Source organism: Salvia miltiorrhiza, chromosome 4, assembly GCF_028751815.1.
Source record: "Salvia miltiorrhiza cultivar Shanhuang (shh) chromosome 4, IMPLAD_Smil_shh, whole genome shotgun sequence".
Lineage (NCBI taxonomy): Eukaryota > Viridiplantae > Streptophyta > Magnoliopsida > Lamiales > Lamiaceae > Salvia > Salvia miltiorrhiza.
Window position 1 is genome coordinate 539,675 of NC_080390.1, and position 25,145 is coordinate 564,819.

The 25,145-nt window shown below is 36.0% G+C and overlaps 3 protein-coding genes across 14 annotated transcripts; 1 reads left to right on the plus strand and 2 right to left on the minus strand.

The window, feature by feature from the left end:
* Nucleotides 1–8,793: 8,793 nt before the first annotated feature.
* On the minus strand, nt 8,794–11,879 carry LOC131023660 (villin-3-like). Of its 12 annotated transcripts, XR_009101462.1 has the most exons (5): nt 11,232–11,879; nt 11,049–11,122; nt 10,839–10,939; nt 10,006–10,138; nt 9,009–9,607 (listed from the first exon to the last, which is right to left on the minus strand). XR_009101462.1 is itself a non-coding variant. In XM_057953204.1 (4 exons), exons 2-4 carry the CDS (start codon nt 10,933–10,935, stop codon nt 9,601–9,603), a joined length of 237 nt encoding a protein of 78 aa, XP_057809187.1. In that variant the 5' UTR covers nt 10,936–10,939; nt 11,295–11,879; the 3' UTR covers nt 9,009–9,600. The 12 variants fall into 12 exon arrangements, 4 of the variants coding, with proteins under 4 accessions (XP_057809187.1, XP_057809186.1, XP_057809185.1 ...); XR_009101456.1 differs by adding an exon at nt 8,794–9,002 and having other exon boundaries at nt 9,422–9,607; nt 10,839–11,879; XR_009101459.1 differs by having other exon boundaries at nt 10,839–11,122; nt 11,295–11,879.
* Nucleotides 11,880–12,641: 762 nt separating this feature from the next.
* On the plus strand, nt 12,642–13,964 carry LOC131022786 (metalloendoproteinase 4-MMP-like). Its single transcript, XM_057952309.1, has one exon. It carries the CDS (start codon nt 12,787–12,789, stop codon nt 13,885–13,887), a length of 1,101 nt encoding a protein of 366 aa, XP_057808292.1. The 5' UTR covers nt 12,642–12,786; the 3' UTR covers nt 13,888–13,964.
* Nucleotides 13,965–23,397: 9,433 nt separating this feature from the next.
* Nucleotides 23,398–24,498, minus strand: LOC131023662 (uncharacterized). Its single transcript, XM_057953206.1, has 2 exons — nt 24,209–24,498; nt 23,398–23,947 (listed from the first exon to the last, which is right to left on the minus strand). Exons 1-2 carry the CDS (start codon nt 24,304–24,306, stop codon nt 23,653–23,655), a joined length of 393 nt encoding a protein of 130 aa, XP_057809189.1. The 5' UTR covers nt 24,307–24,498; the 3' UTR covers nt 23,398–23,652.
* Nucleotides 24,499–25,145: the final 647 nt, after the last annotated feature.

Consider the following 25,145-nt stretch of genomic DNA (forward strand, 5'->3'; position numbering starts at 1 on the left):
CGAAAGATGTAGTCGCGGCCTGCCCTTTCGATCCCTTGGACTTCTCCGTTGAAGTGCATATCCTCGTTGGTAGACGCGAATCGTTGAGATTTGCAGAATCTTTCAAGCTTTGAAGTGCTTGAATCTCACTCCATGGTTGGCATTGTAGAACTCATGTGCTTATTTAGTGGTTTGTTCATCACTCATTCAACTCCTCCAATTGACTTTACATTTTTCGTAGATCGCCTTTTACAGTTTGACGTCATTTTGGACGCATTGAGTGTAAGATTTGATCTGATTGTTGTCACAAGTAAGAGTGCTAGAAGGCCGAGCGTTGTTGTATCTTCGGGTGATATCTTCCCAATATTGGAGAGCCTTTTGGACTGTACCTTAGATTGAGTTGTGAGTAGCCTCTGCCCACAACATACAAACAAGCTCTGTCTCTATCGTGGTGTACCCGATGCTGGTACTTCGACGACGTCGTCTTGAACGACATGAGCTACGTTCAACGTGATTGGAAGAGAGCCCGATGAGAACATATTCGAGCCTTGAAAGAAAGGCGCGAACCCTACCATCGGGGAAGAAGAAAGAACCCCCGGAGAAAAATGAGGAACCCTCGAGCCTTGAGCTATATATTTCATATACAGATATACTCATTGAATTGGCCTTTCATTTTTATAGTAAATTTGAAAGTAAAAAGCGAGAAGAAGATAAAAAAAAAAAATGAGGAAAGAAGATGAAAAAATAGAATAAAAATGTACTGTTAGCTAGATATAGAAAATGAACATGAAAAAAATGATATTTATAAAGAATGAAGTGAATAAAAAAAGAAAAAAAAATAAAGAAAACAACAGTCTCAAATTTTAAAATATATATAAATATAAAATTTAAATTATTCAAATTCTACCATTTTTTTTTAAATGGACGGGTGCATCACATGCACCCCGTTCCTCGGCTCGCCTCCAGGGGTGCGTCAGCTTGGCCACGATTCTAGCGTGCTGGCTCGAACCGATCAGCGCACTCCACTGGAGATGCTCTTGTATATCATCCCCGTATAGTATTAACGAAATAAAATACGGCATAAAATACAAAATGATTTATTAGAAGGAGCATGCACGCGGAGAATGAGTTGGTAAAAGGGAGTATATAAATTTACGACTTTAATCATTGTTGGGTATTCAATGCAACAGTCTGTAAAGTAAAGTGAATTTTACACACACTACACACACACCTTCTCTCACACTCGCACCACATCCTTCAACACACATGGACCAACCATATTGCCTGATTGTGACTACTCTTTGCCATTCGTTTTCTTTCAACCTTTTCTTTTCTTGTAGAATTATTGTTTCATTTTATTAAATACTGCTCCATATACTAAGAGAATTTAGTTTAGTTAATACTCCTATAAGTATATAACATGCCCGTTCCCTTCATTTTATTAATTTTTTATTTTTTATTTTAATAACTGGTATATTTAATTTTATATAACAACAGTTACATGGGCCCGAAAACTAGTTTCTAAGAGCAACCACAACGGTGCTCGGCTCGATAGAACGAGTCCGGCTTGTTGCCATTTATATGAGGCGCGTCCATATTAATTTTTTTTTTAATATTTGGCCGCTGCAATATTCAATTCTTTTTTTTTGCAATGTAATTTTTTAATCTCTAATGAAATTTATGTAATTTTCAATCTCTAATGAAATTTTTTATTTTAACTATTGTAATTTATGAATTTAGAATTTCATTTTTAAAATTTGACATTTATTTGATTTAAAATTTCATTTTTAAAATTTAATCTTCGCCCTACTCTCCGCTGTTGTTACTCTAAATAAATTTAAATTGAGTAGTATTATTTGGATAAAAAAATTTCTGACAAAAAAAATATTAAATACTTTAGTTTTACTGTCTTTCTCTAAATTGTAGTTTTTTCGTAATTTTTTAATATTTTTTTTTAGTTTTTATTAATTTTTTGTAGTTTTTATACTTTAAAAATAATAAAAATTGAAAAGGTTATTGAAAAATTCCAAAAAAACTACAATGTGAAGAAAAAAATAAAACTAATTAAATTCTTTTTTCTTTTGAACCAATTTTTTTAAAATTAATTTTATTTTTAAAGTATTTAACTGTATTTTGTCTAAATAATTATTGATCTAAATTTACTTTTAGAAAATTAAGTGCAGTTAATTAAAGGACTTAATAAAGTGTATACTGATTCCTTTTTTTTCCATCTTTACCAAGGATATAAAGCAGAAAAGGGAATTGGCCATTTTATAGAAAAAAGTGTAGCTCGCATTTTGCGCCAACTTCCTTTTTTGGTGGAAAATTGGGGGACAATCACATGTCCCGACTCCCAAACGGTAGACAACGTTTATGTTTATTACTTTTAAATTAGAGTACTGCTATTTGGACAAAATTTGTTCGGATAAAAATAAGATTATTTTTTTTAAATGAATTTTTTTATGATTTTTTTATTCAAGTTTAAAAGGATTTAGTTTGTTTTATTGTTTTCTTCATATTGTAGTTTTTTCGTAATTTTTTAACAATTTTTTTATTTTTTATTCGTAGTTTGTGTACTTTAAAAATAATAATTAAAAAGGTTATTAAAAATTACAATATAAAGAAAACAATAAAATTAGCTAAAGTTTATTTTATTTTAAACCAAAATTTTTAAATAAATTTATTTTATAAAGTATTTCATCATATTTTGTCCGGACAAATTTTGTCCAAATAGCATTATTGTTTAAATTATTGCTTCGAGTAATGTTATATCTAAGCTTTAATTTTATAGAACTTTACATATAATGTCCCCAGACATCACTGAACAGTAAGGTTTAGAGTTCAAATTTCACCGTTCCTCCTCCTCTACGTAAAAACAAGAGTACGGATTCATTCTGTTTCACGAACCCAAATTAAAATAAAATTTTAACGAACTGTCCAGAGCATTCATATAAATCTTTAGACGCGTTGGACTTTCAATTAAAACTAATTATCTCTTCACACCTATTCTTTCAATTCATCCAACCATTATTAAAAATATAAGTTTGTTGTCAACGTGGGATCTACAACATATAATTGTAGGATTTGGAATATCAATTCGACTGCTATGTCAACAACGATTTGAGGGTACAAATTTATCATGTGCAAAATTAGAAAGAATACAAAATTAAGGTATTTATAGATAGATTTTAAAGCTAGAGCACATAATTAAAAAAAATAAAAAAATCGTGTATTTACATGTCAATACCTCTTATTAAAATGATAATAAAATTATAAATTGTGTATATATATATAAAAAAAATTATTAAAAAGTTGGGTTAACGAGGAGAATCATTGATAAACATAGAGAATCAACATAAGATAAAAAGTAATGCAAAGTTGATGGGGTATTAAAGTATGGGGGGGGGGGGGGAGGAATAGTTGGGGTGGGGACACGTGTAGCAATGGAGCCGTACGTGGGAGAGGATCTTGTTCATGTTAAACCACACTGTTTCTTTTAATGAAACACAAAACCATACGGATAAGAGAGAGAGAGAGAGAATCAAAGTGCAATTTTGCGAGGGGACCATTGAAGCGCATAATAGTGTTTCTTTTGCACTAACTCAAGGCAGGGAGGGTGGGACCCGCAATGCATTGCTGGCTTAAAATTAAATGTTGGAATTAAATCAAATAGAGAGGGAAATGGGAATGAGAATCAAAGCAGAGTTTGAGAAGTTCTGTAACATGCACTAATAATATTGACTACTTATAACACTATACAAATCTTGATCTTCTTGATTTCATAGAGACTACTTATAACATGCATTTTGTATTCTTTTTGTAGTAATAATGTATTTCTTTGACAAAAGTAGCCTTAAGATGTGGAGATTAGCAGGCAAAAGAAAGAGTTCCATCATTGTCTTTGTTCAGCTTGGGGGATTGCTTAGAGTTATGAACATGAATATATCAAGGTTGTGAAATGTGACATCTAACTATACTATAATAAAATGTTAAAAGATTTCAATTTGGAATCAATTTCAAATTAATTTCATAATTGAGCGACAATTTTGTAGTTATAATAAAATTGAAGGATTATTTTTAAATTATATAATTTTTTTCCTTTTCATTTATCTTGATATATTTTTATTTTATTTCTTTCTAAAACTGTGAAATTTGATCGCTTATAAAATATTTAATACGCGTATCAAATTAAAGAGCACGATAAGAGCTTTAATTTAATATGTTTTATGTAATATTTGATTTAAAATGTAAAAGTTATATTTATTTAAAATTCAAAAAATATTTTTTGAATAAATATATTTTTTCATTTCTTTTTTATTTTTATTTTTATTTTTATTTTCATTTTTTAACTTATTTTTCCTATCTTTTCATAATATCGATTTTTATTAATTATTGTGCAATTCTTCTTTATTACTTTTATTTCTTTCAATATTCAATTAAAAGTAATTAATTTTTATTATATTTATAAATATTCATTTCATACTACTCTCCTTCTCAACCAGCTTGACGAGCTTTCTGCTCCCACATTGAACTTAACTTATTCTATGGTTAATTTAGAGACATTTTCAAGTCTCCTATGTGATGTGAGTGTTCACTGACAGTTCAAAGAATTTGGGTATATATTCTTTCTCTTAAATATGAGAAAGAAATCCTGAAAAAAAAAAGTTATATATATTCATGCTCATGGTGCAGGCTATATATGTTTAATTATGCAATATTAATGCAAAAGTTAAAAAAGTAATTATTCAGACCAACACCTCTCTTTGAAACTCTTGTTCTGCAATACAAGGCTGTTACTGTGTGATAAAACAAAACGCATGTAATAATGTCACCAACTTTTCCTTAATGATACAATGTGAATTTTAAAACAATACTTCACTTGATAGCAAACTAAATGCAACCTAATCATTTTTAACCCAAAAAATAAAGTATGCATTCTTAATGACAGAGCAGAGCTCAACACACTAAATCATTTTGAGGAGCATGGACAAGTGTGCGATTTTAGCCCACTGGACTGCTGTAGCAAGATAGATCCACCAAGATTTTCAGTAAGTGACTTTGTCCAAACCCCATTAAGAATAGTAGACCCATTTAACCGAAGCATGTCCACAGGCATACGACTACTCGCCACCACCAGTCGTATTATTCGGAGTGAGAGACTTCTAGACTTTGATATGATTATTACTTGTAGTTAGGGCTGTAAATGGACAGAGCTACTCGCAAGCTATTCGAAATTCGACTCGAAAAAAGCTCGTTCGGAGCTCGATTCGATAATAAACGAGCCGAGCTCGAGCCTAATTTCGAGCTCGAAATTTTTATCGAGCCGAGCTCGAGCCTGACAGTGCTCGGCTCGTTGAGCTCGCGAACATGTTCGAATTCGATTGTTCGCGAACATGTTTGCGAGCTTGTTCACGAACCTTCAGTTAGGGGTGAGCAAAACCGAACCGGATCCAAATAACCGAACCGAACCATTGGTATTTTGTCGGTTTGGTTCGGTTTTGAATTATTTTGATTTTGGATCGGTTCTAATTTTAGAAAAACCGAAATTTTTTGGGTCGGATCGGTTTTGTGTTTAAAAAATTTGGATGAAACCGACCCGACCGAAGTTTTTTAATTTAATAAGTTATAATATATATATATATATATATATATATATATATATAGGAGAGAGTTCAATGGAGACCACTCCCCTATATAGAGAATGAAGACCAAATCTGGTTCCTTGATCTAACTTAATCTAATTAAATGGTGGTAATTTAATTGATTAAATTTATTAATTTTCATTTATTTTATAATCAAAAGGTTAAGCATGTCATTTTCTATCTAACCCTAATCTCACTCACTCTCTCTCATTCACGCTCTCTCTCTATCTCTCTCTCTGAATCACTCTCACCCCTCCCCCGCCGCCTCCCCAATCCCCTGCTGCTCCGCCGCCTTCCCATCCCTGCTGCTCCGCCGCCTCCCCATCTCTCCTACTGCTCCGCCTCCCTTCCCGCCACCTTCCCAATCGCCTCCATCTTTCCTGCTGCTGCTCCGCCGCCTTCCTCCCCACCACCTTCCCAATCGCCTCCATCTCTCCTGCTGCTGCTCCGCCGCCTCTCCCCTCGCCTCCATCTCTCCTCCTATTGCTCCGCCGCCTCCCCAATCGTCGTGGGCGCCTCCTCCTCTGCTCCGCTAGTTCATGCACCCATCTGTACTTCGATCAGCGGCAGCAACGACCGCAAATCCGCCCAGCCGCCGCCTCTCTTTTTCAGATCTTACATCTCCGTCGCCGCCCTTGCTCCTCCGATGAGGACGCCGCCTATCGCCCTTGTTCATCGATTTTTTCCATGTGTTCATCGATATTGTGGTACAGTGTTCGTAGAAAAATATAATGAACATAATAATGTTCATAGTCATGTTTGTAGTGTGTTTGTAGAAAAAAAATAAATGTTCATCGATTTTTTTGTACTGTGTTCGTTGAAAAATAAATGAACATGATAATGTTCGTAGAAAAACAAATGAACATACTAATGTTCGTAGTGTGTTTGTAGAAAAAAAATAAATGTTCATCGATTTTTTTGTACTGTGTTCATTGAAAAATAAATGAACATGATAATGTTCGTAGAAAAACAAATGAACATACTAATGTTCATCAATATGTTCGTAGGAAAACAAATGAACATACTAATGTTCACCTATTATGTTCATTGACGGATCAGGTTCGAAAATTGGAAGAGAGTAATTTTCGGGATTTGTTCAACCAGATGCCATAATTCGTGTCTTTCAGTGGACGTTTTTGCCCTTTTTGGATTAAATAAATGTAATTAATCAATATTTAATTACATGAAAAATCAAATCAGGAAATAATCTGGATCATTGATTGGGTTGAGATGAATGGCCTTGATTTGGTCTTCATTCTCTATATAAGAAATGGTCTCCCTTGAATGCGACCCTATATATATATATATATGGGCAAATTGCATGAAAATACCCCACTTTTTTTCAAATTTGATTTTTTGACAATCTTTTTTTTTGTTGCAAAAATTTGAACGAGCTTTCAATTTGTTGCAATGTCCGTCCGGAGATACCTTCCATGCAATTTTTTGTTGCAATGTCTATCATATCACTACATGGATGCAATGAAATGAAAGCCTTAATGGAAGGTATCTCCAGACGGACATTGCAACAAATTGAAAGCTCGTTCAAATTTTTGCAACAAAAAAAAAGATTGTCAAAAAATCAAATTTGAAAAAAAGTGGGGTATTTTCATGCAATTTGCCATATATATATATATATATATATATATATATATATATAGTTACAATTTTATCATAATTGAAATTGGTCAATGGAAAGATAAATTTTATATTTATGGTTAATATTTGAGTTAAGGTTGGTTTAAATTATTTTGTTACAAAATTCTCATTGACAGGAAATACGTTTCTAAAATTAAAAATTTAAATATTATATCAATGTTTGGATAAACCGAAAACCCAAACCGAAACCGAAGTTTAAGTATGGTTTGGATCGGATCGGTTGGAAGGAGAATTTTGGTTCGGATCGGTTGACATTTTATAAAAGTTTGGATGATTTAGTTTTAGGAGTTCCGATCGATTTTCAACCGAACCGACCGATTGCTCACCCCTACCTTCAGTCGAGCCTTCAATCGAGCTAGTACACGAGCCTGACAAACGAGTCGAACTCTCTCTAAAAATAGAGGGTATCATTGGAGCGCTCCTCTCTCTCTATATATATATATAAACATAGGAGAATATATAAATGTAACTAAATTTTATTATACCTAAATTAAATAAGTAACAAGTTTTGCAGTACATCTTTAAGAACTCTGATGTTAGTAAAATATGTCAATGTTAAACAATTTTGTTGCAGCGACTATCATGTTAATTAATTACGTCATTTAGGTCCATTTTCTATCAAGTTTTCTTATTTAATTTGTAATTCAATAACTCAAATATATCCGAGTTCATTTGTGTAGCTAGGTAGTGTTTGTAGTGGAAACAAATAGAATTGACACGCTAGCTAGCTTCCTGATTAATTTAATAATTATATTTGAAATTAAAATCGAAAAATAGTGAGTGGCGTGGGGTATACAAGGAATAAAAAGCAAAGAAATGGATAGAAACAACCGCAGACAAATGATGACATTTAACAGAAGTTTGGTTAAAAGAGATTTCCCATATATTCACCATTCCAAGCAACCATTCTTTACTTCAAACTCACAAAATCCCCCCAAAACTTCTTCCTCTCAACCCAACCATCTCTTGCTTCTGACAGCAACAACCACAACATTTCTCACTCACACAATATTGCAATAAATTAAATACTAATATTCTTGATCATGTTTAACCAATTCCCACTACGCCAGATTCGCTCATAGATAACGGATTTTATCCGTTATCTATGTGCGAAAACATCCGTAATATATAATGGTGTAATGTATGTGGATTTCATACATAACGGAGATTTAAGCGTTATCTATTCTATTATACATAACGGATTATATCCGTTATCTATAGTATTATATCTGTTATCTATTCTATTATACATAACGATTGTTTATATATAAGTAACGGATTATATCCGTTATCTATAGTATTATACATAACGTTTCAAACCGTCATGAAAGTTTAATATTCACTGTTATGTACACACCTATACATAACGGTTTTTTGATATTAATAACGTTTGGTAATCCGTTATGTATAACGTTTTTGACCGTAATTAGATTTCTATTTCTCCGTTATCTATTAATTTATACATAACAGTATAAATGATAAAACCAACAATAATAATCTTATATATCATCCAAAATATTTAATTTTATATTATTATCATAAAAAAGAATTCATACAAGATTTGAATATAGTCAAAATTCAACAACTGCTCTATCTATACTATTATGCCTTACAAAAATACTAAACATATTAAATATGCAACTAGCTAGCCATCTGGTACAACTTTTCTTGTGAATTCACAAGCCTCTTCATCTCAACGTACGGCTCATTTAATCCACTACAAACCTGCCACAAAATCATACAAAGAGCCAACCAAGAATCACAATGTAGAGCATCATGATAAACACTTAAAAAGCATATCAAAGTGATTGGTAAAATGGACAAAACCTATCAAGTTACTAAGCACTAAAAACTTCTCCATTTCACATTTTTTAAGAAATATTACTAAAATTGGTATAATAGATACCAATTTCTTGGTTTCAAAATAATAATAATAATAATAGATACCAATTTCTTAGAATAAAGGCTCGAGTTGATTGAAGAGAGCCAGTGTCCAATAAATAAAGGAAATTAAGAAAGGTTGAAGACATCAAATCGCTCATTACAACTAAGATGTGGTTCCTGCATCCAACATGATCATATGGTGATTTAGGCTCTTGTAGTAATTTTCAATAAGGCATTGGCATTGGTGCATTCGTACGTACCTGTCTCAGTCCAACACCGCTCCCCCCTGTCAAGAGCATTGTGAGTAGTGTAGTGACAGCACCCCCTCCGGCAACTAGATCCTCGCTAGTCTGCCGGATGGTAGACCTCATCGCATTCAAGATGCTCCCATAGGTAGCTCCCTGCCCCTTCTCTATTGCTTGGATGAATATATCCTTTTCTACTTGCTATGTATATAGTCAGAAACAAACTTTTTATGTCAGAAACAAACAACTAACCCAACCAGAGCAACCATAAATAAATAACAGAAATTAGCAGAGTTATATGGGTTGACTTTGGCCTATTTTGGCTAGCCACAAAATCCTGAAATGTCATTTGCATATGAACGAGAACTATATGTGTTGAATGCCTAAGTATTTAGAATTCATACTGCCATTAATTACAAGTAATTATATTTTCTCCTTCGCATCAGGTGTTAGCAATGCATTACATAACTTTCCTCTTCCATAACCTGTTACCAATTTTCAAAAGTGAAATAATCAACCAGCTTCGCACCTGTGTTACTTAAATGCAGCCAATAGTTCTTACTTGAAAATCACAGAAAATAAGAACTGAAACTAATTACCTAAAAAGCTTAGCAGGGGTCTTCTCTGGTATGATATCATCTTCAGTAGCAACCTTCTTACCAATTGGAGCAAACCCACCAAAGAGTACCCAGAATTCACCAGAAGCTGTCTCAGCTTGCAATTTCCCATCATCTGAAGTTTGTAATGGCATTTGCAAGCTATTAACAATTAAATAAAGAGAAAGCCGTAGAAAAACAACAGACTTACATACAGAGCAACAAGAAACAGAAGATACTAAATATTATGACGATCAAAGGAAACTCATACTAATCAAAATCAAGAACAGATGGAAAGATATATAAAATGAAACAAAGAATATGTAGAGAGAGAGAAAAACAAATTAAATGAATTACCAGTAAGGAGAGAGCGTCATGCATCGAAGTAGCTTCACAAATTAAATGAATTCCAACAGCTAAACTTTTCCCTTTTCTCACTTTTGTGTTTAAACTAGCTTCACTAATTTAATTTCTTTCTTGATTTATATAGAAGTAAGAAGCTGTCACCAAGCTGATTACTCAAAGGGACTGCACTACCTCATCCTCACAGAATTTACAAGTTCAAATCTGAAATATATGAAAAAATATGCCAGTTTTAGCCAAATATATCTGAGGTTGAGCAGTATATTATTAAGATGAATATGTTTAGAAATGAAGAGTCAAAGGAATCTGGACTTAATGACTATTCCAAGGACAGAGATAGTCGTTTCTGAAATAGTGACAAATCACTTAGCACCTCAGTTCCACAAACATAGTAAATAGTAAAAAAACACAAATACACATATAAATATATGCATATAGATAAAGAGATAGCAGATGAGAAATGAAGAATGAACCTTTCAACTGGAACTTGAATTTCAAGTTGCTCACCACCACTAGCAGCCTGAACAGTGCTGAATCCTCGAGCAACAAGTGAGGGTGAACCTCCAGCATCAGCCTAACAATACACGATCAGTTTCAAATTTAGGTCTTAGAGCACAGGAATACAAGACATGATTTCATTGTGAGCATCCACCATGCCTAATATTCAATTAAGTAAAGCTTACCACCTAAGAAAACTGTCATAACAATTTGGACCCGGAGCAATTAAGAATTCAGAATCCCCCCGCGAATTCAATAACTACAGTGCAAGAAGCAATTGAATTAAATCGGACTACAAGAATCAATCAACTGCAACACCCCGTTCTTCGAAGAAACGAACTAGAACTTACTAAGTATGCATAACTTACAAAATTGCTCGAGAATTTCAAAATTCGAACCCAGAGTAGAGAAGTGCAGAGTTCAGGACTTACTGGAGTTGGAGAGTAGAGAGAGATAGGGAGAGAACTGTCGTTACCGGTGCAATTTAGAACCCTAGAAAGATAAAGTTGTGCCCAATTTGTGCATATTATCTGAGAGAGAGAGGGTCGCCGCCATTAAAATCGGAGTATTTCACTGCGACGGAGGTGACTACCGGTGGAAGCGGTGGCGGTGGCGACAAACGACCTAGGGTTCTGGATTTGGGGAAAAAAGAGAGGAGCGCGAGATAGGTCGTGAGGGGAAAGTTGGCTTTCCTGAGAGGCTTCGATGACAGGCCACCTGCGACAACCTAGGGTTCGAAGCTGGGACTTGGTTCAATCCAGGTCGCCGAAGCGTGCGCCGCGCTGGAGTTGGTGAAGGAGGCGTCGATCCCGGTCGCCGAAGTGTGCGCTGCGCTGGAGCATCGGCATGGTTCGAAGTCGGGACTTGGTGAAGAATCGGGGCGAAGAGAGTTGGTATATGGAAGAGGGGTCGATTTGGGGAAGAAGAAGGCGGATGAGGGGGGGGGCGGGGGCGAAGAAGAAGGCGGATGGAGAAGAAGAATTGCAGAGGCACTGTTTTTCTTTTAAGTTTTTGGGGAAAGTGAAGGTGTCGAAGCCAATTTGGGGAAGAAGAAGCCAATTTTTTGATTTTTTTTTTATTTTCTTTTAATTTTTTAAATTCTATATTTTTAAATTTTTTATCTAATTTATGTGAATTTTGTGGAATTTAAAAACAAAAGTGTAAATATGTGAATTTTGAATTATATTTTTAATTTTTCAAAGTCTATATTTACAAATAGATTCAGTTTTTAAAATAATCAATTTCTTTTTTATTTTTAAATATAATATAATATAATATAAATTTAAAATATATATCTATATATATATATGTTTATACATAACAATTTTCAAAACGATGATACATAACGGTTTAATAAACCGTTATAAATGACAGTCATATATAACGTTTTTCGTAACATCGGAATAATCGTTATAAAAAGATGCTCATAGATAACGGTCGGCTTAACGGTTTTGTAATACCGTTATGTATGTATCTAATAGATAACACACAAATATAACGGAATAACTCAAACCGTTATCTAAGCGTATGGACAACACTACATAGATAACAGTTTTTTATCAAAACCGTTATCTATTCTAAAAATGCGCTCATACATAACGGTTTTTTGAAAAAACCGTTATGTATGAGGTGTTATGTATGTGCATTTTTGTAGTAGTGTCCACTAATCAACACCAATTTTCTTGAATTTGATGTGAAATTCGGAGCGTGTTGATTGCATAATCAACCTCTTAATGAAGCTAATTAAGAATCCCGAATTAATTTGATACTATCTTACCAAACTTCATTTCAAAGTCAAGATGAAGCCAATAAATCTTACACAAGAATGTTCTCATGAATCCATGCAAAAACCAATAATAATTTGAAAACTTATGCACCCATTTCTTTATATCAAAGCTTGCAAATACCTCCCTCGATCTCCATATGTTACATGACAAAAAAAAAATGTTATTATCATTTTTTTCTTGTTTTTTCCTTATCACTTTGGTCACTCTACAATCGAAAATCCATGCTAGAACACCAGCAATCGTCACCGTTAACCCCAAAAACACTTCCTCCGCGGGCGAAATCCGCAGCCACAGATGGCACGAATTCGAGAAGTTACGCGACGCGGCCAAGGGCAGCTCCGTCGACGGCATCTCGGAGCTGAAGAGATATTTCCATAGATTTGGATATTTAGAAGCAGAGGATATGAGAAATTCATCAACAGATTTATTTGATTCCAATCTGGAAATGGCGATCACCAAATATCAAGAGAAATTAGGGCTTTCTATCACCGGAGAGCTCGATTCCGCGACGGTTTCCGAGCTCATGTCGCCGCGGTGCGGCGTCCCCGACGTCGCCGGAAAGCTGCATGGCGCCGAGAGCTACGCCTACTTCGCCGGCCGGCCGCGGTGGGGGCGTAAGGCTCCGATGAGGCTGACGTACGCCTTCTCCGCGGCGAATCCGATCCATGCATCGTCGCTGAGCGAGGAGGAGGTGAGGGCGGCGTTCCGGCGGTCGTTCGCGCGCTGGGCGGCGGTGATCCCGGCGGCGTTCGCGGAGTCGGCGGACTACGAGTCCGCCGACATAAAGATAGGGTTCTACAGCGGCGAGCACGGCGACGGGGAGGCGTTCGACGGGGTGCTGGGGGTGCTGGCGCACGCGTTCTCGCCGGAGAGCGGGCGGTTCCACCTGGACGCGGCGGAGACGTGGGCGGTGGACTTCGGGAGGGAGGGGGCGGCGGCGGCGGTGGACCTGGAGTCGGTGGCGACGCACGAGATTGGGCACCTGCTGGGGCTGGGGCACACGGCGGTGAAGGAGGCGGTGATGTATCCGAGCCTGAGGCCGAGGGAGAGGAAGGTGGAGTTGAAGATGGATGATGTGAGAGGGGTGCAGGCGTTGTATGGATCCAACCCTAATTTCAGTTTTGGGGCTTTTTCGGAATCCGACATTTATTCCAATGGGAGTGTTGGAGAAGATGAAGTGATTAGGCTTAGTCTGTGTTTGCTGTTGCTATTCATAATGCTGTGCTTCTGCATATAGATTTTAGATTGTTTTTTTTTTTTTTATGGTGATTCAAATATCTGAGGTAGGTTCATAGTATTTTTATGCTTGTGATTATGATGGATATGTAGATATATGTGTTTGAGTGAATTTTTAAAATGGCCACTTTCATATTGTAAAATTAAAAATTGTCCACTAAGATAAAAATATTAAAAAATGGCCACTGTTACCAAAATACCCTTCCACATTAAAAATTAAAAAAATGTCCACTTTACATCACCCCTTTAAAAAATCCCGCAATTCACAACCAGTGTGAATTCACAACAAAAAATTTTTGGTTGTGAATTCACACTGCCAGAATTTTTTGTTTGTGAATTCACAGCCAAAATTTAATTCACAACCAAAATTTAATTCACTACTAGAATTTTTTGTTTGTGAATTCACAACAAACGAATTCACAACCAAAATTTAATTCACAACCACAATTTATTTTGGTTGTGAATTTGAGTTTTTAAAGTTTGAATTCACAACTAAAACTAGAATTTATTTTGGTTGTGAATTCGAGTTTTAGTTGGGAATTCATAAATCTGGTTGTGAATTCAAGAATATTAAATTGTGAATTTATAGATGTGGTCGTGAATTCAAAAACATTAAATTGTGAATTCATCAAATTAGTTGTGAATTGAAGAACATTAACAACTACTCAAACTCACCTCCATATTCATAGCTTCATAATTTGATATTTCCATGCCAAAAATTTACAAACGAGAAAAATAGAAATACAGAAATTTACAAAATCATTAAATATACAAACTTGATTAAATGCAAATTTTACAAGCTCGAACTTCACTGTGATTTTAAATGATTCAAAATTTAAAACCTCCATACCAGATGTTGCTGGTTTCTAATTCAAAATTCTAAACTCAAAATCAAACATTATACAGCAAATCTCTGAACCAGACGTTACTGATTTTTAATTCAAAATTTTAATCCTCAAAATCAAACATTGTGAAGCACACCTCCAAACCACACGGTGCTGGTTTCTAATTCAAAAGGTTAAACCTTAAAATCAAACATTGTGAAGCAATATGTGGTTTTAAATAGTTCAATATTTACAAGTTTTGTTTGCGGTTGGTGCGGAGCAGCAACAGCTCCGTCGGTGACCTCGCCGCGGGCGGAGGCTGAAGCCACAACGGTGTTGGCTGAAATCGAAGGAAGCTGGCGGCGACTGTTGCAGCGTAGAGGGAGAGAGAGTTCGAGCAGATCTATCGTCGGAGAAGGTGGCGCTACGGCGATTCGAAGTTGGAGGAGGCGGCGCAACAAAGAGAGAGAGAGGATTCGGAACTTGGCGCGGAGCCTGCCAAGACCATTTGCCGATCGTCCGACGCAAAATCGAGCTCCAAAATGTCCAGATCTGTCGATCATTGTCGACGAGATCTGCAGATCTGCACGGCATCTCACTGCCGGCATCATCCATCCTGCGGCGGAGGGGTGACGCGACGACGATCAGCGCCCAACCTGCCTTCCCCTAGATCTCTCTATCTCGTCTCCTTGCCGTAGATGCCACACCATCGCCATCTCCGCCGCCGCTTCCTCCCAGCCAATCGCCTCGCCCTCTCCGGCCGACGGCGGAATCCGCTCCCAATTCTCGGATCTGAAGCACGGGAAATTGCAGCAGCAGCCACCGCCAAGGTCAGCGTCGCCGACGACGCCATCTCCCGCCGAAGCCTGGGACCGCGAGCCGCTGTCAGCTCCGGCGCCGCCACCGCCGCGTAGCTACTCTCGATCGAGAGAGAGAGGGGAGCGTTTCTGATGGAGAGAAGTTTAGGGGTGAGAAGATTATGGGTGGCTAATTTTTTATATTTTAAAGTAAGGGGTAATTTTGTACTTTTACATAAAAACTGGCCAATTTTTATTGTTTTTATTTCATAGGCCAAATTTTAATTTTACTATATGAAAGTGGCCATATTTATATATTAACTCTATGTGTTTTTATTTAGTTTTTGATTGATTTACGTGAATGGGAACATTTTTTTAAAGGCCATATATCATCGATCGTCTATAGGCAAATTCATAACAAAATTTGTCTTGTCAATTTTGGATATGGGTATTGTTTAATGCTACTTTATAATATATGCTCATTTAAAGACAAGGTTGCTAGCATGCATGCATGCTTGATAGCAAAAATTTGACACATGCTTAATTTTATCGAGATATATGTAATTTCCCATGAATAATTGGAGAATCAGAAGTTCAGAAAAAATGTTGTCAATTAATTCTTAAAATTATACCTGTTCTGTCCCGCCTCAGTTGATCTAGTTCTTTTCGACACGATTATTTTAAAATGTAAAATTATAGTGTAAAAGCGTGTGAACCCATATTTATTATAATGAAAATTAATTACAAAAAAGAAAATTAAATGGGACAATTCAAAAGGCAAGCAGATTAAGTCAAATGGAACCATTGAAATAAATTTTTTATTTAAAAAAGAAGAGGATAATTATTTTAAAGATATATATAGGTGATTTCTGCATATTATTACTTCAATGACTTTTATTTGAGTTGGATTATTACTTCAATAAATTAGTGTTATGTTTTCTATACATGGTTATTATTTAGCAAATAATATTAAGATACTATTTTTATAAAATTCAACTTCTTAATCTTCTTCCTTTTGATTTGTCCGCGGGGCATAACTAGCCCCGTACGGACGGTGACTGTCGAAATCGGTTGTTAAGACATCAATTAAAATTATATTGATATTTTCTTATGCTTTGTAATTAAAATCAGCTATTGATAAGTATATGGTCGAACTCACAGAGAGTCAGTGTATCTTGGTACTCGATGTCACAATTGTTGATGTATTGCACTTTGGTCAAAGTATCAGGACTTGGTTTGAACATAATGTAAACTTTGACTGAAGGTAAAATATTGAAATAAAATAAGGAAAAATATCAATAATACAAGAAACCTGGTATGGGCATAGTCTAGCTAGGCATGAGGTGTATTTTTGGTCATTGGTTCAAGTTTATGTGTGTCATTGGTTATGGGTCGTTTGATCAACGAGTTGTGTCTCCATTGTCACGGTGTCAAGAACACAATCTCACCCAACTCTTATTTGCGCCCTTCGTATTGAATGAAAGTGGTTTGTTTCTTCTCTCTGCCCTGGTAGATTTCCACATCAAAATTTAAGTTGTGTGGGTATGCCCATAACCCATTAATGATTAGCAGACCCAAATGGTCACAGGCATGCCCAAAAGCACACTACCACCGTCCGCATCAGTCACACTATACGGAATGAGAGATATCCATACTTTTGCCCGCTTACTATTTGTAACTTAATCTTGCCCAAAATGTTATCGGCCTAATAATATTCCAAGTTTGATTAGGTTGTCTCTTCAAAAAAAAGTTTGATTAAGTTGTTTTGATTTAGACCTAATGTTTCGCGAACAAACATGCATATCTATTATGCCCAACTTAGACCTCACAAATTAATTATACACATACCCAATGTTGACTTAGTCCATACCGAGTATAAAAACTTACCTAAACATTAAAAATTAAATAAAGGCAAAAGAAAGAAAGAAAATAACATAGTTGATAATTAACGTTGAAGGTGTGAGCGGAAAGCAATCTCTGTCTGACACCAACAACGGGCAAAGCAAATGAAAAAATAAAACTGAAAGTAAATGTGTCTTCCAAACTTGTTTCTTCCTTACCACACTCAAAGAAATAGTAAAAAATAACATAATCTTTTTTTGCGGGTCGGTATACCTATTTGATCCTATGATTCTTCTTTTCAAGTTGATTTTCGAACAAGCTTTGAGTAATCCATGAGATTTTTTGGAGAAGTAAGCCTTCGATCTTCTTGGACTTTATGTTCAAACTTTATGACATTGATGCGGATGGTCTTTGTCTCGTTTTTGAATCTAACATTGGACTTGATTTGAGCTTTAGGCTTTACAACTTTGATACAAAGGGCCTTCGCCTTATTTCTTGATTGAACTTTGGCCTTAATTTCAGGTTTGGACTTTAATTATGACATTGATTTGGAAGGCCTTTGCCTTGTGTTTAGATCAAACGTTGGGCTTGATTTGAGCTTTGTGTTTGACTTTATTGTTGGGCTTTATAATGTAAATGCATATGGCTTTCGCCTTGTTTCTGGATCAAACGTTTGATTTAATTTGAGCTTTGGGTTGCTTCCACGAAGAACATCTTGAACCTCGATGGGACACTTGAATATTAAAGAGAAATTTGTTGTAGATAATTCTCATCCAATTATTAAGTTCTTTAATTATGATTTGGTGAGTTTAACTAAAATGGAGACCCATATTTATAATTGTAGGGAAAGTTGTGCTTTGAGCTTGAGCACATGATTATGGCCTAGGAGTGACGTGGCACAATTTAATTAGCTCTTGAAGATTGATACTCCCTCTGTCCCGTAAAAGTGTATCACATAAGGGATGCATGGTGCGAGTTTTAAGAAAAAAATTGGTAGATAAAGTGTTGAGTGGAAATGAATGGTTGTGGTTGAATTGATTGTGGGTTATCTGTTGGGAACCTTGTGGAATATCCTAACCCTTGTTTTGATGATACCAAAATTCATAGGACTTATATGTAATAGACTAGAATCGTTTTGAACTCAAGTGTTAGAGTTCGTTTCTAGTTTAGTTGCGGTGTCGAAGACTGAAGAACGAAGACTGAAGACTGAAGACTGCAGATACCAACTGAAGTATCAGTTGAAGAATCAATTGAAGACTGATTATTTAATGCGCGCAAAGGACTGATACTAAAGTCAAGTATCAGTTGAACATTCCTCCTAGGACTGATCTTCCAACGTTCAGAGGAAGCCACGTACGCATAAGTACAGCCGCATTAAATGCAGAGATCTCAGAATATCTTATCTCTGCAGAGGTCATTCCTATCTGGTGGTTACTTTTCAGAGATGTCACATCTCCTGTCCATCAAAGAGAGTCGTTTCCACACAGACAAGGAACCTCGAAGATTGAAGCCTCAGCCCAAATTCGAATTGCTCTCCAACGGAAGAAATCTTGAGGATGATTTACGCCAACGGATCTATTCAAGAGTTCTCCTACAAATAGCGCTCGAGGATCACTTCAACCTTCACCGATTCAACGACATAAGCTGAAGCTCTGCCAAAGTTGCTACTCAGCCTAAAGCTTAACCGCCCCAAAGCTTGAATCGAAGAAGAGAATTCCAAAGCCAAAATCAGTCACTGCTGATTACATACATTCTCTTAGACCCTAGGCATATATATGTTTAACCAGAAGCCAAAGGTCAAACTTGCTTCAAATAACTTGTTCTTTGTAAGTATAGTTGGCACTCGTTCAAACCTCCTCCCCATAAGAGTGTTTGAGTGGTTCGGAGTTCAGGAAGGTACTCTGAACTCTGAGTGAAAAGTCTGAGCACGAGGTGTGCTTAGCAGGGAAATCCTACGCGAGGTGTGTGGGTGCTGAAGAAGGGTTTTCTTCAGTTTACGGTTGTGTGCACCAGGCAAGCACACGGGTACGGTTTGCAGTGCACCAGTGAAGCACTTGCGGAGTAGATTGTTGGTCTGATCAACCAACCGTGGATGTAGGAAAGGGTTTTTCCGAACCACGTAAAAGTCTCTGTGTTGTTTACAGCTTTCAGTTTTACATTCTTACTTGTGCTATTTCAATTGGTAAAACTGAACACTGAATAACAGCAAAGAGAAACCTTAATCCAACAACCTGCTCCACCGAGGCTATTACGAAACTAAGTTTAATTTCCGCTGCGTATGATATCAATCTGAATGAACTATCCTCTGATAGTAAGGAAGAGTGATATCATCTCTATCTTTGCAAACACGACTGAAGCCCTTACTTGGATCAGCTAAGTTCCAGTAACTTAACTGATAACTCATTACTGAAGAGCTTTCAGTATCAGTCGTCAACCCTGTTGGTCAAAACTGATTTCAATAAAACAGGAGTCCTTGTTTGCGTGCAAAGTTTCGTTTTGATCTCTGACTGAGATCCCTCTGATTGAGGTCAGTAGATTAAGTCAAAAATAGCCTATAGGTGTATTTCCCCCCCCCCCATACACCTATTCGAGACCCTCAGGACCTAACATTATCTAGAAATGGGTGGTTGTGGTTAAAAGGAGAAAAGTAGGGTCATGTCCCAAAATGAAAGTGATACACTCTTATGGGACGAACGAAAATGAAAAATGTGATATACTCTTACGGGACAGATGGAGTATATATCAATATCAAGATTTGACATGTTGTCAAAGAAATTGATCTTTGTCTTTCAGATATGATAGTATCTTCAAAAGTATGACGTCTATAGTGAGAATTACATTTACTGTAAGAACGTGAGAACAATACATTTTCCTACAAAATTAGTGAATACAATATTGAATTTAATGCATCCGAGAAAAAAAATGAAATTTTCACTCCCTCCAAAATTTTAACCTGGATACTGCATTCGTCCATTAAAATGATGCATCGATCGTAGATTTTCACGATCGAAGGGATGAGAATGACTTTTTATTCTTAATTTATTTAAGGGTTCTCATTTGAACCACTCCCTCTATAGAATGTTTCGAATGAGTCCATGTATTTATCGTATAAAATAAAAATTATTCTAAGCTCTTGGATCTTGAAGATTTACACGATGCATTCAGGGTTTTTTTAAATAAAGGGTTAAGTACCACTTCACCGGCCCTCCTCCCCTCCAACCTCAACGTTGACACCACTATCGCCTCTAACACCCTAAGTCCTATCCCTCAACGTGTCAAAATTGAAGCAAATCTCCCCTCGTATTTTAACGGTACCTAACCCCGTTAGAATTTTTTTTAATTATGGTGGGTCCCAGTCCTGGCGATTGACAGCCATCACCACCTCCACCCCATCCATCCACCACCAAACCCCCAAAAAGATCAAATTTTGGAACTGAATCCGTTGTCGGGCTCGGACAAGCAAGCTCTCATCGCCGTCATCGGAAAATTCGAGGATTCCAGCCGAAAAAAGGTGTCTGAAACTCCCCCTTGCGGCGCCGTCATGATGGAGGAGAAGAGGCTGGAGAATTTCTTGAAGATTCTCGACGAGTTCGAGCGATTGTCGAGAAGAAGCAGCCACGCAACGCGAAATCTGATAAAGCCGTCGAAAAGCAGAAGTCATTGTTCGTCAATGAATCCGAGGCAGCAACATGTATTAACAAAAATAATAATAATAGAATTGGTTCGAAAATGGAAAAATCGCAATCTCATCACGAGCAGTCTCTCTCTAGCTATAGGTCGATGAGAAGAGAGAGAGAGTGGAAGAGGACGCTGGCGTGCAAGTTATTTGAGGAGAGGCACAACAACTGCGGCGACGGCGGCGGAGGAGAAGGGATGGACTCGCTGTGTGAGGCGTACGAGGTGGAGTCGAACAAGACAAGTAGGAAGAGAGAGAAGATAGAAGTGGAGATGGAGGAAGATGATGAGATTGGAGGGAACCTGTGCTGCTTGCAGGCGCTGAAGATGTCGGCGGGAAAGATGAATCTCGAAGTGGGGCCCGCCATAATTAAAAACAAAAAAATAAAATAAAAATTCTAATGGAGTTAAGCGCCGTTAAAACGCGGAAGCAATTTAGTTCAATTTTGGACACGTTGAGGTAGTAAACAGCGTCTACCCTGACGTTAGAATGTTAAAAGGAGAACACGTTGAGGTAGAAAACAGCGTCTATCCTGACGTTAGAATGTTAAAAGGAAAGGGGTGTCAACATTAACGGGAAAGTGGTACTTAACCCTTAAACAAGATCATGTCCAGACTTTAAATATGGTAGGTAACGAAATTTTGTTCTTTTGAATTTATAACTTTTTATATTAAAAATTTATAATATTTTATGGTGAATTTTAAAATAACTCATACTAGTATTAAAGAAGTACTGAACATCTGTATCAAGTTAGTACTTAATTCTGATACATGTCAACTTCATGCATTGACTATACATCGATAAGACTAAATTAATTTAATGTGATAGCCTTCATTTGTGACTAAAAGTATACATTAATTAAAATCGTGTTAAAGCTATACGTACGTGTTGCTTTCAACTTGGAAAAAGAAAAAAAAAAGTTGCAAGTGTACTGTAACAAGAAGCAAATTGATAAAAAAGCAATTTTGCATGTGGCCTCAGATCTCTAGCACTTTCGTTTGACAGTGAAATTGAACGAATTATTGTTAAAATTTATGAATTGAAACTTACAACTTAATCTTACTGTCCTCTTCAAACAGCTCCCAAACTGTTCTGTCTCAAGTTTTGACTTAGAATTTCATTTCGTAATAAATGTTAAAAAATATTTAAAAGAAAGTATATATTATTGTACTCTTAATTTCCGTGTGTGTGTTATTATTTATTAGTAACATCCCGACTATATTATTTAGATAAAATTTGAATTCGTTAAAGATACTTTGAATGTCAAATTAAGTAGTAGTAATAGAGTATATTTTTAAATATTAATTTTAACAGTTCTTAAAAATTTGTCCATTGCCAATGTTGTATGACGTAATCATCATAAACACAAAAGAATTGAGACTATACTAAAAAAAGGTAGCATCTACGCAACAATTAATATTAAGGATTGAGTCTAAACTCGAAAAGGTAGCATCTACGCAACAATTAATATTCATATATACTTACACATAAAGGGACTTAATTTACAGCCTTTGATAATTGACACTCCACCTTAGATATTGCAACTATTTCCTAGAAGAAGATTATATACAAATATACAATCACACTAATCTTTCCTTAAGAGTTCATAGTTTGATAGTTAAAATAAGAAATTAAATAAGTGAACGCAGGAATTAATGAATAATTACGGTACGAAACAGGATATATGTTTTTAATAATTTCTCAAAAAGGTAGAACCATAATGGATAGAGTCGAAGATACTTTCAATGAATCTGATAAAGGCAGCAGCTTTAGGTACTATGAATTTTGTTTTTGGGGAAAAAGCAAACGAAACCCAACCGCATTCAATTCCCCCACTCCTTAATATAACTCACAACACCAAAATTTACATCCCCACCTAGCTATGAACCCTACTATTCTCCAATTATTCATCAATATTTTTAAATTCCTTACATTATTTTTTGTTATTGGCATTGTGCATTAATTACTCCATTAGAGAATGGTGCATGAAACATGGAGGCTCCATCCACTACAAGGAAGAAAGAATGAATATTGAGCATATTTTAGTACTCCCTCCATCTACATAATAGAGTTTCGTTTGAGAGTGGACGCGAATTTTAATAAAAATTGTTAAAGTAGTTGTAAATAAAATAAAAGTACAATATGTAGAAGTAGTGCTAATACAAAGTAGAATAAAAATACAATTTATAGTTAAATATAAGAGAAAATGTATGATGTGATGATCCAGAAGGTCAGATGAGACTCTTTTTCGTAGATGGAGGGGATATAATTAAAGTTGTATTATAATTAAATCTGGATTATTGATTATTAATGAATGATTTACCATTATTATAAAAAGATTGAGTTTGCATACTTATAAACAAGAAGAGCACTATAACACAACATTAAGAGTTACATTTCCACATATATATAATAACAAAATATTATTAGAATATGAGAACATGGGCCTAGTAAAACTCATTTAAAGTCAAAAAAACACTGAAAACAACTTCCAACTATCACTACTAATACTAGTTTATAGAAATTATATATTTATATATATAGACAACTACGGCACAAGAGATTTTCTTTTTTCTTTTCTTTTTTCTTTTTCCTTTTTTCCTGTTTGGGTCCACTTGTTTTCACAATCAGCACATTACATCCTTGAGAAGCTTGTACCTGCGTGGGGAGGGGCGGGGCGAGGAGGTTTTTCCGGCGGCTTTCTCCGCGGCGGAGCCGCCTTCCTCGCTCCTTTGCTGCTTGATTTTGTCGCCGGAGTAAGCCGACCTCGCTTCATTTGCATGCTTGTTATTCCTAGCTGCCGTTGGCGTGGAATTCCCATGCCTCGACGATGATGACGACGACGGGTTCCTTTCCTCGCATTGGCACCAATCGCAAATCTCGATTGGCTCCGCGTATTCGCTGTAGTAGTTGCTGCAGTAGCTGCGGATTCCATTTCCCCGATTATTTCTCTAGTTTTTTTTGCGAGATTAATCTCGGCACAAAATCGCCCAAATTTCACGAAAACTAGGCTAAATTACACATGTAATTAAGGAAGAAATCTCGAATCGTGAGGTGTTAGTAGAATAATCACGATCGCCATCGCAAATTATGCATGCTAATGACATGAAGAAACACACACATGTTGAGATTGAGAGAGAGAGAGAGAGAGAGATGTGAATATGAATCTGATAATGAACGTACGAGTGCTGGAAGCGGTTGCGGCACTTGGAGCAGCGGAAGAGCTTGTCCGGGAACCCCACATCGCCGCACATACAACACACAGTCTGGAGATCCACCATTTTTTTTGTCGTTTCGATGGATTTGAACGAGAATCGAGGAAATCTGGGCACCACAGAGGAAATTAAAGAGGAACACACACAGAAAAAGATGCAGAGAGAAGGAGGAGAAGGAGAAGAAGAAAAAGGTACAAGTGGTGTGTGTTCAAGTCGGTTTGCGCATCTCTCATATATATGTGCAGCACACGCACACAAACAAATACATATATAATATTATATATATATATATATGTGTGTGTGTGTGAGAGAGAGAGAGAGAGAGAGATACAGGTAAACCACAGGTTGCTTGCAGTCGTTTTCAGTTAGAGAGAAATTTGTATGAATGTGGAAAATGACAGCTTTATCCCTACCACTGATGCCCAGCTTTCCTTCGTTTCCATCTCTACGGCCATCTTTATTTATTGTTGCCTTTTAGCCTCAGACTCCTCGGCGGCGCGTGAGATGCAATTCCTTGACTTTTTAAGAAAGACAGAGAGATCTTTCGTATTTGCAAAAATATTAGAAAAGGGGAAAAAACAGAAAGAGAGGTACAGATTAGGTGTTGTACTTGTACGCGGCTGCCATTATTTTGTATCGACTTATAGTAAATAAAGTACTTATCCCTCAAACATCTTCATCTTACTCTTTTTTATTTTTAATATACTATATATTTGGACAGAATTTATCCGGATAGAATATAGTTAAATACTTTATAAAATAAATTTATTCAAAATTTTGATTCAAAATAAAATAAGATTTAGCTAATTTTATTATTTTTTTATATTGTAATTTTTTGATAACTTTTTTTTTAATTATTATTTTTAAAGTACACAAACTACAAATAAAATAATATTATTTGGGGC